The following is a 12777-nucleotide window of genomic DNA, read 5'->3' on the forward strand; positions in this document are numbered from 1 at the left end:
CAAGCGCTCCCACAAATCAATGTACACTTCCTTTATGGTCAATATGGGCTCGTCGGGATTATGGCCACAGGGAACAGAGAACTGTCACTCCACCAAGCCTGTGCAATCTTTTTTTTTTTTTTTATACAATGTATGAGCACAAAAAAACAAGTGTCTCCTGGCACATTAACAGCGCCTCTCACCTGCCAATCACAATGATTGTCATGGGCAGGCACCCCTGTTTTGTGTTTTTTTTTCTTTTATGAAAATTGCACGCCAGTCATATTTCCCCCTAGTCCCACACAGATGACAAACACTTCTGCTGGCAACACTGCAGGAGAATTACAGACCAGTTAAACCGCCAAATTCTTAATAGGACACATCCCAAACTCAGAGATCACTCATTGATATTAGGAAGCCGGTTTGGAACTTCCTTGACATTTTTATGGTTCTTTTCCAGGCCCATTGTCTTCATCCTTTCAAAACGCAACACGCAGATGACTTCACGTCAAAGCAAATGTGAAATATCCCCAGAAAACACGCAGGGGAGAAGCTCCCGCCACTGGAGTGGAAAAGCAGGAAAGCCCTTGTCGCCGCCGCTGCCACCAATATACGCCTGCCCCCACCCCCGGTGGCCTGTCATAACATTATGCATAGCTGTGGACTAATGCTGCATGTGGGCTTGTCTGTGTTACCAGCAACAATGGGATAAGCTAGCGAGAAGTGGCAAAGGGGAGAATTTAATTCCCCACAATCCATTCATCTCCTTCTCCTTACATCTTCGCGTTTACAGATCGAAATAACCAAGCTTGTTGATAATATCATTGAAAGTGCAGGCTGAAATAAATAGAGCATGGCTTCATTGAACAATGAACCAGCAATGACATTTTCACACATTTGTGTAACAATGCCTTCATATTATTCCATGTGTGGCTCACGTAATGTCTGCACAAGGGACAGCTATAGTGAACAGAAGTGGGCAGGGTGGTTAACGCTCACTTACTCTATTATTTTAGTTTTCATCCATTGTCTTCAACATCTGTTCAACTCACAAGGGAGCCGCCTACATGCTTGTGCTCCATGTTGACGACGACAACAACGTTGGTGAAGGGGCGCCATCTTTGCAGATTGAGATGAGGCGGCGAGGCGAGGAAGCAATTACAAGCTGGTAGGCTTCACCTCGACACACACCCTCCCCCAAACCTCTATCCGTATCTCACCCTTGGGTTTGCTGCCTTATGGAATCATGGCTATAATGGTGGAATGGGCCTTTGGGGCGCCCCGCTCCAAAACAACCTGCTAATCCCCTGTGGAGTGAACTGGGAGAGTCTGGAGGTAACAGGGGAGGGCGGGTGCCCCGTGACAATGAACCCGCCCCTGACACGCGCCATCACCCACGGTGACATCCCCCACGGGAGGAGGGGGTCATGGGAGTGAAGGAGGGGGTCTCGACATTGGTCCTCCTTCCCACAAGAAATAAGCCAGTAAGCTCTTGTGCCACTCCGATAAATCACAACTTGCATGTCTTTGATACAAACCAGCTCGTTAAAATAGTCTAATTATGTGCCTACGTTGTGATGAGCAATGACACGCTTGATTGGTTTTATCAAAGGGTCTTAATGAGGAGAGGAGGAGTCTGTCTGCGGCATAATATGTGACGCTATGTTGCCTTGAGTGACTTATGGAGCAGATTGCTACTTATTTTCATTTTTTATCTGATCTCATAAATTACTCTTTGCATTCAGAAACAGCACAGACTGTACCATACCACCCCCCACCCCCCCAAACACACCCACACACACACACACACACACTCTTGGCTTAAGTCACTTTAGGTATCAGATATGAACATCTTCTCATCTATCTTCTAAGCGTCTTGCTCCAGGTTAAAAACCAGTAATCACTCAACTGGTGGGTTAATGGGCGCCTGAATACCAACTCGCCTGGAGTCCATTCATATTTCATCATTGGCGGCGGCCCGGGCTTTCCTAAATGAGTACGGCTACGTCGGTGAGATGAATCGACATCAAACAAAACCGCCGCCGTCCAATTAAGCGGAGAGCCATTTTGATCTTTATCTAACTGGTCCGACATCAAATGAAACCCGAAGCACTCAGAGTCGCTTCCCATTAGCTAACCTTATGGTCAAATGAGGATAAAAATGGCTAACAAACTTGTTCAAACACAGCCTTGTGTTAACAGACCGAGAACCAACGGGCCCCGGATTCAACATACAGAAAACAATAGTCCAGTCCAACAGCTGTTCTTCCTGGTATGAATAATTTAGGATTTCTTGTTATTCTGTGACCACCTAACCCAAGGATCAAAGTTCAACTCGCGATTCGTCGGATCAGAAATTGTTGAACCAAGTCCCACGCACAAGCCCAGAATTAGAAGACCTGTAAATCACCAAATTCCTTCATCAAATCTGAATGGCTTCTTCCACAGCGTAAGGTACTGGTGCGGGATGAGGGATTGAAATCAACCAATCAATTTGACGTAAGATGATGTAGTATCAAAGGGGCCGGGACCTCAATGTGAAGTTTCTACCATAGAATCACTGCCCACTTTGCTTTTTCTTAAAAGCAAGTGTTGCTGGTGTTGACATCGCCGCAAATCTAATTATTTGAATGAAGGAAACCATAACATTGTCGAAATATATGTGGAATACATTAAGTTTTACTCCAATGGTCCACCCACAACAACAACAAAAAAATACAATACAGAAGTAAATAAACGTGTGCTAAGCAACAATAAATGTTAAGACGCTAACGACAATACATGCTGCTAACACCAAAATGTCTTCATGTTACCATGATATCACTGAAGTAGATATTCCAAGTTCCCATGGCAACCATATGTTGTTCAACGACAGCCTGTTATTTAAAAGGTCAAAATCCACCTGTGAGTAGAGTTAGACACAAAACTTACTGAGGATTAAATTCAATTTAAAAAAATTTGCACTGATGCACGACACAACTGTGCACCTAGACTGATGTCATGACATCATGAGAGAAGCCAGCCTCTTTGTGGTTTGGCATTTCACAACAGGAACACATTGGTTCCTTCCTCGAAAAAAAAGAAAAGAAAAGAAAAGGGGGGTACAACAAAAGACAAGCTCTGCTGCCAAAGAACGTCTTAAAAATTAAATCGCACTTACTGAGGGGAAAGGGATACAGCGCTTTTAATCCAATTAACAGCAGTTTGGGGGGGACAATGGCGACTATTGAGCTTTTAAAATAAATATCCTCCCTTTAATCCAGCCCAAGTGGAGTTTGAAATTGGATAGACTGCAATTAAAATGTAGATCCCTTTGCCCGGATCAAGGATCTCTGACGGGTGACACAGGACAGGTTTTTGGCACTGATTCCAGGCCAAGGAAGTTGACGCTTAGGGGGAAAATCTAACAGGAAAAAGTCCCGCGACCAGAACGTAAGCTGTGACAAGAGGAGGCCAGGGGCTACTTCCTACTTCCATAAGCTTCACTGATTTTAGGTCACGGTGGAAAGGTGGCCTCCAAGTGCATAAGCAGGGCAGGATGGTGCATTTGGATGAGGCATTAACACCAGCACAAAATGTGTTGAGACGACACAAAAAAAAAAAAGAAAAGACATTGATCATGGGGGATTTAAGGAGGCTGGAGCATCAATCCCACACTGCAGATTACAACCTCAAGGGAATATTATTATGAGACGTTTAACATGCTCACAACTCAATGATCATGTCATTGTGAGGAGGAGGAGGTGGAAGAGGAGACGTTGGTGGAGGGGGCAGCAAATAGGAATTCTCACCACACAAGCAGGAATAAAAGACTGTGTTCCAACACCCCCTCTTGCTTCCTACATTCGGTTTGTTGTGGCTTGTTTGTCTCACTTTTCTATTTCACAACCCTCGACAACCTGAAACAATGCACTAGGATAAGGATGCACACATATGAAAGAGAACTATGGCATGGTTCTTCCCTGAAAACAAATCATATAAAATATTAAAAACAAATAATAATAATAATGAAATTTAAAAAAATGAAATAAATATGAAAAAAGGTGTCAAATCCTAAACAACAAAAAGGGACAAATAATTAAGATGCTGTTCATTTAGCAACCCGTGGGGGGCGGGGGGGGTCACAGCGACAACACTGCTTTGCAATGTGGCAGTCAAGCGCTCATCATCAGCTCGGATGCTTCCTATTGTTGTTAAGGGAGAGAAAAAAACAAAAACATCCCTAATAGTAAACAATCAATTGCGGCTTAATTCCTCCAACACAAACAACACTGTGCCAGTGAACGCACCGCGTGTTTTCCACTTTCACACATTGAACAACAAAAAAATGCAATAAACTTACCGACGCCGTATTTTTCCTGTTCCGTGGGTATCCACATGTTTACGGCGGGTGCTTTTAAGTTTGGCGTGGGAATAGCGGCGAAATTAGTGCCGTTAGAGTCATTCTACTGGCGTGCTTTCCTCCGCTCCGTAGTAGGAGTCATTGTTTGGATTTCCGAGGCGAGAATGCGCCACAGCTGGGAGCGGGACGGAGACATGCTGCCTTCATGGCTTGTCGGAAATGAAGATACTTCGCCACATCAATTCACATTTAAATTCGAAAATAGACGACTTGGTGCCGATGACGTCTTCCATTTGTCCTCATTAATTTATTGAAATTTATTTCTATGTGAAAGATGGCTACTGGCCAGTCAGTATTGTGGCTTGTTCAAACTTAGTGGTGTTTTTCGAGGCGTGGCTAATGAAGCAATTAAATTTTTATACAATAGAAGACATTCAAACACGAACGGTGATAAATTAAACAGGATTTTTCTACTTTTACCAAGAACAAACCGAAACATGTTCATAAACGTTAGCGCGAAAAGACGGGCTTTCTAACAATCGGATTGTTGTATGTCCGAGGTGTCATTGAATGCTACTACAAGGCCAACGCAGCCTGAAACAATCGTGTTGCATTGTGGGGGTTGTAGTCACACGCGGTGACGTCAATGTGGTTAGGAAGTGATCCTTTTCGTGATTCGAAAGAAAGAAAGAAAGAAAGAAAGAAAGAAAGAAAGAAAGAAAGAAAGAAAGAAAGAAAGAAAGAAAACCCAAGCTCTAATTTATTGCTTGAGGTGTACAACATGACCTTGACCAGGACCATACAGAGCTTCAAGTGGGACAAGTGATGCATGAAAAATGTATGAGCCTGTATGAAGAAGGAAACTGAAAACTGGAGGGAGTTGCACAGCGTGGCTGTACACGCACGTACGCATCTCTGTGTGCATAAGTGTGTCTATGTGGGTGATGTGCACCAAATGTCACACATTTTTTATGAGCAGGCTGTGTCCTCACTCGCTAATATACCCAATTTCACTCAATCTCTCTCTCTCTCTCTCTCTCTCTCTCTCTCTCTCTCTCTCTCTCTCTCTCTCTCTCTCTCTCTCTCTCTCTCATCATCTGTTTGAATATGGCTCAAGGTGCGTTTGAGTCCGAAGAATTGTGGTTGAAACCTGTTCTTTTGAAAGTGTCAGATGTGCCGTGCTGTCCCATCAGCGCTACCACGTCCGTTTACGCATCTCCCTTGTCGTTTCCAAGGTGAATTATGAATGAATATACCATGGAAAAAATTAGCTGTTGGATGCTCAGTGTATCACAGCTTGGTTGTCAATCACCTGTCTTTTGCAGTATACATTTCTTGCACAGAAAGATACCACAGGGCATTTTTAATTAAAAGAAAACAGACTGAATGGGATTAGTAGTACAGAAGACGTTGCCGAGCTTCAGTCATTCTGATTGGTGCTGTGGGGGTAAATTGTTGGATTGTAGAATGTTCTACTCTGCATATGAATAAATCATAAGCCGAACAGGGGGTGGGGGTATTGGGGTGGTTGAGCACAGTAAAACAGAAACCCCGCAGATTCATCCCTTGGAGGACCAGAGGTGGTCTTGTTTTACAGCAAGTGCCAAACGATGTTTTGCAACTGTGAATGAACGCGCTGTCAACATAATGGCAGTGCAATAGAAGGGTACAAATATAAACATGTGAAACAGAAGCGGGACATGGTACTGCTGAGAAATAGGAGTGAGAAAAATGTTTGCTTTAAAAGCCTTCTCTCCAATTGTCATTTGTTTTTCTGCCTGTTGATTTGCCACAAAGCAGGAAGTGTTGGTCAGATAGTAAATGAGTATAAACATCCACCAGCTTAGACACAGCAGGCAACATCCTCACCTACAAAAGCAGCGGGCTTTGAAATATAGCCATGAACAAAAACATCTTCGTAATGGATTACATTAAAGACACACAGTTTTGTGTGTGAAAATAGGCACACAAATAAGCGCCTTTCAACTGTTTCTAGATCCGTAAACTCTTATTTCTGATTAATAATAATAATTTTATGCTTGTAACTGCGTGGGAAGAATTTGGAAAAGGCAAATCTGCCTGTGTAGCTGCCAGGATTCCCAACACTTCATGTCAAACAAGGCATTTCATCTAAAACCGTGCCCCACTGAAGGATGCGTTACCACCGCCAAGCGCAGATGAAGTTTAAGTCTAAAGAGTGTGAATGCAAACGCTCATGTCGGATTATGCACATTCCTCGTTAAGCCTTTGAGCTATTAAAACATATAAAAAGATTTCTGGATCATGTGTTTTAGCGTCAAATGGAATGTCATTTTTAGTTGACAGAAAGCAGATTTTCCCCACTGGTCATCTTGTGGTGGAAAAACACCAGCGCGGGGCTTTTTCTGCATGGGACTTCTAAGTAAACAGGAACAAATGAGTAGATTTGTGGTCTGCGAGTTCATGGTGAGCATTTATGTCAGAGAAATGGGCTAATGAGAAACTGCAACCGGACCGGTCAAGTGTTTTCACTTGTGTCATATTACCACTTAAAAAGTCATAAAACCAGAAGCCTTCTTTTTCTAAGGTTACATGGTTTGCTTGGTGACAAGCAGGTCCAGATTGAGAGTGTTTTTATGACTCACATGCTCCGTGCTGTTGCACTCTGTGGGTGCAAAATTACAGTATACAACCACCTGGACCCCCTAACACCCATCGTCAAAAAACACGATTGTGCCCGCAAGTGTATTACCACACACATACACACATGCCGGACAGATGGCAGTCATAAATGGCTTTGCTTTATCACATTGAACGTATCCCGTCCCATCCCTACACCAAGCCAGTAGAGCTGAACGATTCTGAAAAATAATTTCTTTTTTTATATTACGCTTGTCATGACTGGGTCATGCCAGGGTTAAATTTGGGTCATGCAAGGGTTATGTTTGGGTCATGACCGTGAGGTCAAGTGTCTTTTTTGAACTGATGTAACCATCATTTGGTTTCAACTGTAAAAACGCTACGTGATGTCAGGAGCTATGTGATGTCAAGAATCTTTAATCCCTTTACTTGGTCAACAGCCAATCAGAAAATTCCATGTCAGTCCTGTTACCCACATGTCTAGCCACAGTCAATCCGATCAATTGACTGTCTATTTAAGACAAACCGAGAAGTGTGTGTTTGTCGGATTATTACCACTGTTCCTCTGTGCATCTCCACAACCCAAGGGGGCTTTGCGTCTTTTGATTCTCAATGCATTCTCATTGTTTCTCGTCTAGTCAAGTTTGTTCTATGCCTCTTGATGTTATGCTTTTGGGATCCAACCTCAGAACCTAACAACCCTAAAATAGAGGCAAATGAACTATGACGCAATATAAAAGAAACCATTTATCGTCCTTATAACACACTGTAAACTTTATTGATCTCTATATAAGGACAACCACCACGACCCCCCCCCCCCCCCCTCCCAGTCACAACTCTTCCAAGAAACATGAAAACAACAAAACAACAATGACCAACAGGGGGGAGACAGAACAGGAAGCCTGGCTGGTCACAAGAAGAAGAAGAAGAAGAAGAAGAAGACAAAGAAGAAGAAGAAGAAGACAAAGAAGAAGAAGGAAGAAAGAAAGAAAGAAAGAAAGAAAGAAAGAAAGAAAGAAAGAAAGAAAGAAAGAAAGAAAGAAAGAAAGAAAGAAAGAAAGAAAGAAAGAAAGAAAGAAAGAAAGAAAGAAAGAAAGAAAGCACAAGAGGGCACAGTATGAACCTGGAAAAAAACAAAAACACTAAAACTATAAAATTTGTACGTGTGGTCGGGTGGGCGCATTGGTTAACACTGCTCTGAAGTTATGGAAACATTAAAAGTTATAACAAATTTAGAAAATATATTGGATACAATGTTTTCAAATCATCATTTTTTTACCAGACCAACTCCTGTATAAATGAACTAAAGTGTATCTAAAGAAAAGAGGAAACACTGAATTATGCGTTTTCCTTTTTTTTTTTTAACTTCACTGTACTTGTGGAATGAGCGATTGCGCGTCGTGAGCAGCGTGCAGACAGGCAAAGTTTTGTTTCTCGGATTTAGTCACGAGTCTTGCTCATATGTGTAAAAACCACAGAGAGTGGCGAAAATGGCCGAGCGGCTCCCCGTGGCACACTTGCTCTTTATCTGCCGAGGCCGTTCCATCAGCACGTCGGCTTGTGGGTGTTGGTGTGAGTGCCACGAGTCACCCTACCTACCGGCTGGTGTGAGTTGATGTGTTGAGGCCTTCGTGAGCATCTCAGCCTTCACTAATGCCATAAACACACGAATAACTACTGTGCTGTGATCTCATCTTTTGGTGCCTGCGCAAAGAAACTGTAATTTCTAAGGCTTCGATTCAAGTTGAAAGCAGCAGTTTGGCTGCAGGAAGGATGATTCATGTATTTACACTTACTGGCTAAAACACGACATAGATGCAGTTCAGCATAACATCATTCTGCCTTTATGAAGAGTATCATAGTTAATTTATGAAACTGTCAAACAGTTCTTCATATTTCATTTTGTTTGACGGAGAGATAAGCCAAGCTGGTTTAATGAAATCCTGCTGGTGATCGCAATCTGTCATTTCCTTCCTGATGCGATTAGCTTTGTCATTATATTGGGTTGATGATGATGCTGATGGTTTGGTTAGATAAGTCAACGAGATGGCATGACAAATAGTAGCCGGATGCACGCCAGTCACGAGATGACTTTACTGTGTGCACTTATTAACAACAGAAAACAAGAATAACCCAATTTGTGTCAATTATACATTTAATCCACTATATCCAACTTTTTGGGTTATCAATTTGATCCAAAAAGTTGGGTCAAAATGAATAGGATAGTCAATCTTTATCATGAGAATCTGGTTCGAAAGTGTGCGATCCTATTGATTACCCCCACCCCCCCCACCCCCATCCCGCCTCCGTAGCATTGATGCAAAATTGTGGCCTACTCTGCAGCATTTATATTGCCCATCACTGGGTTTATTGAATAACCCAAAAAGCTGACCCATATTTCACCCTACTGTATTTCAACTAAAATACATTTGTGGACATAAGTTGTTTACATCAGGGGTGTCATTTGAGGGCCACATACAGAAAATCAGAAGGACGCAAGGGCCACATAATGTTATGAAGAGAAATTGTTTAGTCCTAAAAATTGTACAAATAATTTATTTGTGCTTTTGCATATTTAAAAAAATGCTACAGTATATAAACCCAATTTATTTGTAATATGGCAGTAGGGTTATTACAGTTTTGGAATTTTTCATTTTAGTTAGTTTTTATTTGTTTTCAGGGTGGTTCTGTTAGTTTTTATTAGTTTAGTTCTTTAAAAAATGCTTAGTTTTAGTTTAGTTTGTTAGTTTCAGTATTAGTATTTTATTTTTTTTTAAATATGTGTATTACTTGTGCGCAATATTTAAAAAACAACATGGGAGCAACGTCATCTGAAGGTGCTTTTCTATTGGCTGCTGCTAGATGACGTCACTTCTGTGTGGCATACTTTCAAACGTCATTATTCCGGTTTATATAAAAATAAATCTACTAAAAATCACATTTAAAATCATCCCCAAAGGCTCATGTATTAAATTAATTACCAAAGACTAAAATGAAGGACATGTTTGCTATAATTATAGTTAGTTTCAGTTAGTTTTTGTTTTTTAAAAAGCATTTTCGTTTTTATTTTATTTCGGTAATAATATTGTTTTTTTTATTTTAGTTTTTTCATTAGTTTTAGTTAACAAAAATAAATAACCTTTAATGGCGCCTGTTTTTCGATCCCCTCCCTTCTTACTTTGACAAACATTTTTGTTCTGTTTATTTTATTTGAACTGATTCAAATGCCATTTTTAGCATATGTCGCGGGCCACTGAAAAATGGACGGCGGGCCGCAAATGGCCCCTGGGCCGCAGTTTGGACACCACTGGTTTAAATTGTTTATAGTAAATTGTATGCTCTAAGCGAGCATGTCCTAATGGATGACAAGTGGATAGAAATTCAGTGTAATTCAGTGGAAACGCTATCAATGAGTGGTGGCTTTCTTGCGGACGATGAAAGTCAGTAGAGGGAATGCATGTGCTCAGTGGGAGACGCACTAGACTTTACTATGATAACCCCCCATAGCGAGGTGAAATTTTCTTTTTCTTTTTATATATGTGTATATGTGGATAGCAGATTCGCTCATAGCCAACAGCGGTGCAAGCCTGTGATATCTCCACATAAAAAATGCAAACAGTTGGATAGGTGGCAGGAGAAGGCAAAAAAATGAGAGAAAGAGGAGCAGGATGATGACACTGACAGATAAGGAGGCGCAGCAAGAGAGATGGATTGATTTGCAGCAACACACAGGCAAGGCAAACAAACAGAAAAAAAGTCAAACTCATCTCGCAAATGTCAGACCATCTGATTGGAAACTCAACCAGAGTGTGGTTATTTTTGTATTTTGTCCATATTTGAGCACAGATGAATGGCTTTACTCTGAAGGATGAGAGAGAGGCTCCATTTTCATATGGATCAAACACTGTCAATCAAAACTGAGAATTATTATGGTTGTTAAATTATCAGGGTTATAATCGTTTGGGATTTTTCATTATACTGTACATAGTGAGCGCTGACCGCTGCAAGCTAGGTCTCTATTGTTTTTAAAGAAACTATTATTATTATTCTCCGAGGGCCTAAATATGTCAAACTTTGCACACACCTGTCCTGGTGGAAAAAGTAAGTGTATAAATGACACAAAAATGGCTCTGTACTGTAGCACGCCCTACAGAGGTCGATTTCATTTTGATTTTTGTTTTTGAAATTCTGTTAGTATAAAGGATTTTTTTTAAAGCAGGTTTGTTAGTTTTATTTTCAAAAATGCTTTCTTTTAGTGCACTGAAATTATTTCCGCCAGCCCCTTCCATATAAATTGCTTTGATAACGTTACGTTCTGGAGTTGGATCCCAAAAGCGCAGACACAAATAAGATTGTAACTATTTATTCGGATAACATCGTGGGTAACATGTGGGTAACAGGACTGACATCGAATTATCTGATTGGCCGTTGACCGAGTAAAGAGATTAAAGATTCTTGACATCACATAGCTCCTGACATCAGATAGCATTTTTCCAGTTGAAACCAGATGATGGTTACATCAGTTCAAAACAGACACTTGACCTCACGGTCATGACCCAAACATAACCCTTGAATGACCCAAACTTAACCCTGGCATGACAGATAAGTGCAGTGTGAAAAATGCCTTCATTGTAGTCTTCAAAGGCAAAATCCAAATGTGGAAGTTTGTGAGACTGTCATGTTCCCGTTTTCTACCTGTCCGTTCTGACATTTTGTTTGCGTTTCTGTAGCTTCCTTTGTGATTGTTGGTGGGCGGAGCCTCCTGTATCACACTTGTAGTCCATGACAATTAGAAGGACGGTGCTGGATTATTGTCTTGTATAGCTTGGATCTGGGGAGGTTTAGTTGAGGAGGGGAATATTAAGCTAATTAGCATATTCAATGATTGTCCTATGTGACATTTTGTCGCGATTCACCTTGAAGCTGCAGTCAAACATACGTGAAGACTCGGCAACGCCCTCCGCCCCCGGCCTATTCGCAGGCGCTTTTGAAGACTGTTAGCAGCTTCACGTACATGTGCACACACCAAAATGCACTCGAGGTATCTTTGATCTTCGACCGTCTGCATACATTACCAGGTTGGAATCATGAGGGAGGGGAGAGGAAAGATGCAAAATTATGAATTCTAGAGGAATCCTCTGAAGACAGTTTGAGGGTAGACTATAAAATCATGCGTTTTCATTTTGTTTTCAGTTCAGACAATTGCTGTTCCCTTAACCAATATCTGGAATTGAAATTGTTATTCTTCCAAGGTTGTCTGAGTGTCTGACCTTGGTTCTTTGTGACTTTATGTGTCAATTAGAGGCTTCTCAAGCCTGGCACCCCAAGCAGCAGCCAGAGGTCATATATAACAATCATCATAATAATAATTCCCAGTCAGACGTTGCACACACTCATTTACATCCCACTCACTACGATTTTTAGCTTTTGGCATTATTGCGCTTCTGCTCTCACTTGTCCACATGTTTCTACTATTTTATTTTTTGTAGTTTTGTTTATTGCTGTATTAACTTTGTATTCAACATTTTACAGGATTCTGATTGGCTTTATTTTTGTTTGTTTAGCATAAGATCCATGAATGTTGGGAACAAGTATGTCTCATACTTCTGATAGATTCCCCAGGCACACTATTAGGTACACTTCCACAATGACGACTGTTCCAAATACTCTTCTACTCTCATCTATTGATTGAGTGCAACAGGTAAATCCATCAACGGGCACCCGCGGGGTCTGTGTTTATCCGCAGCTCTGAGCCCAAAAGGCGGGCAGGCGAGGGAGAGTAGAACCCCCCCCCCCCCCCCCCCAGCGTGCCTCGCTACAGGTTCACAGGAGCTTCC

The 12777-nt window shown here is 41.5% G+C and overlaps 1 protein-coding gene across 4 annotated transcripts in view; it reads right to left on the reverse strand.

Annotated features, from left to right (window-relative positions):
- The window catches only part of dock4b (dedicator of cytokinesis 4b), an 84701-nt gene extending 80192 nt beyond the window's left edge, over window positions 1–4509 (reverse strand). For 3 of the 4 annotated variants that reach the window (XM_077499951.1, XM_077499950.1, XM_077499949.1), the window contains exon 1: window positions 4322–4509. In XM_077499951.1, coding sequence (XP_077356077.1) covers window positions 4322–4358 — 37 coding nt within the window. In that variant the 5' untranslated portion in view covers window positions 4359–4509. The remainder of the gene's footprint in view (window positions 1–4321) is intronic. The other variant, XM_077499952.1, reaches the window with a different exon arrangement.
- Window positions 4510–12777: the final 8268 nt, after the last annotated feature.

This window comes from Festucalex cinctus, chromosome 16, assembly GCF_051991245.1.
Source record: "Festucalex cinctus isolate MCC-2025b chromosome 16, RoL_Fcin_1.0, whole genome shotgun sequence".
Taxonomy (NCBI): Eukaryota; Metazoa; Chordata; class Actinopteri; order Syngnathiformes; family Syngnathidae; genus Festucalex; species Festucalex cinctus.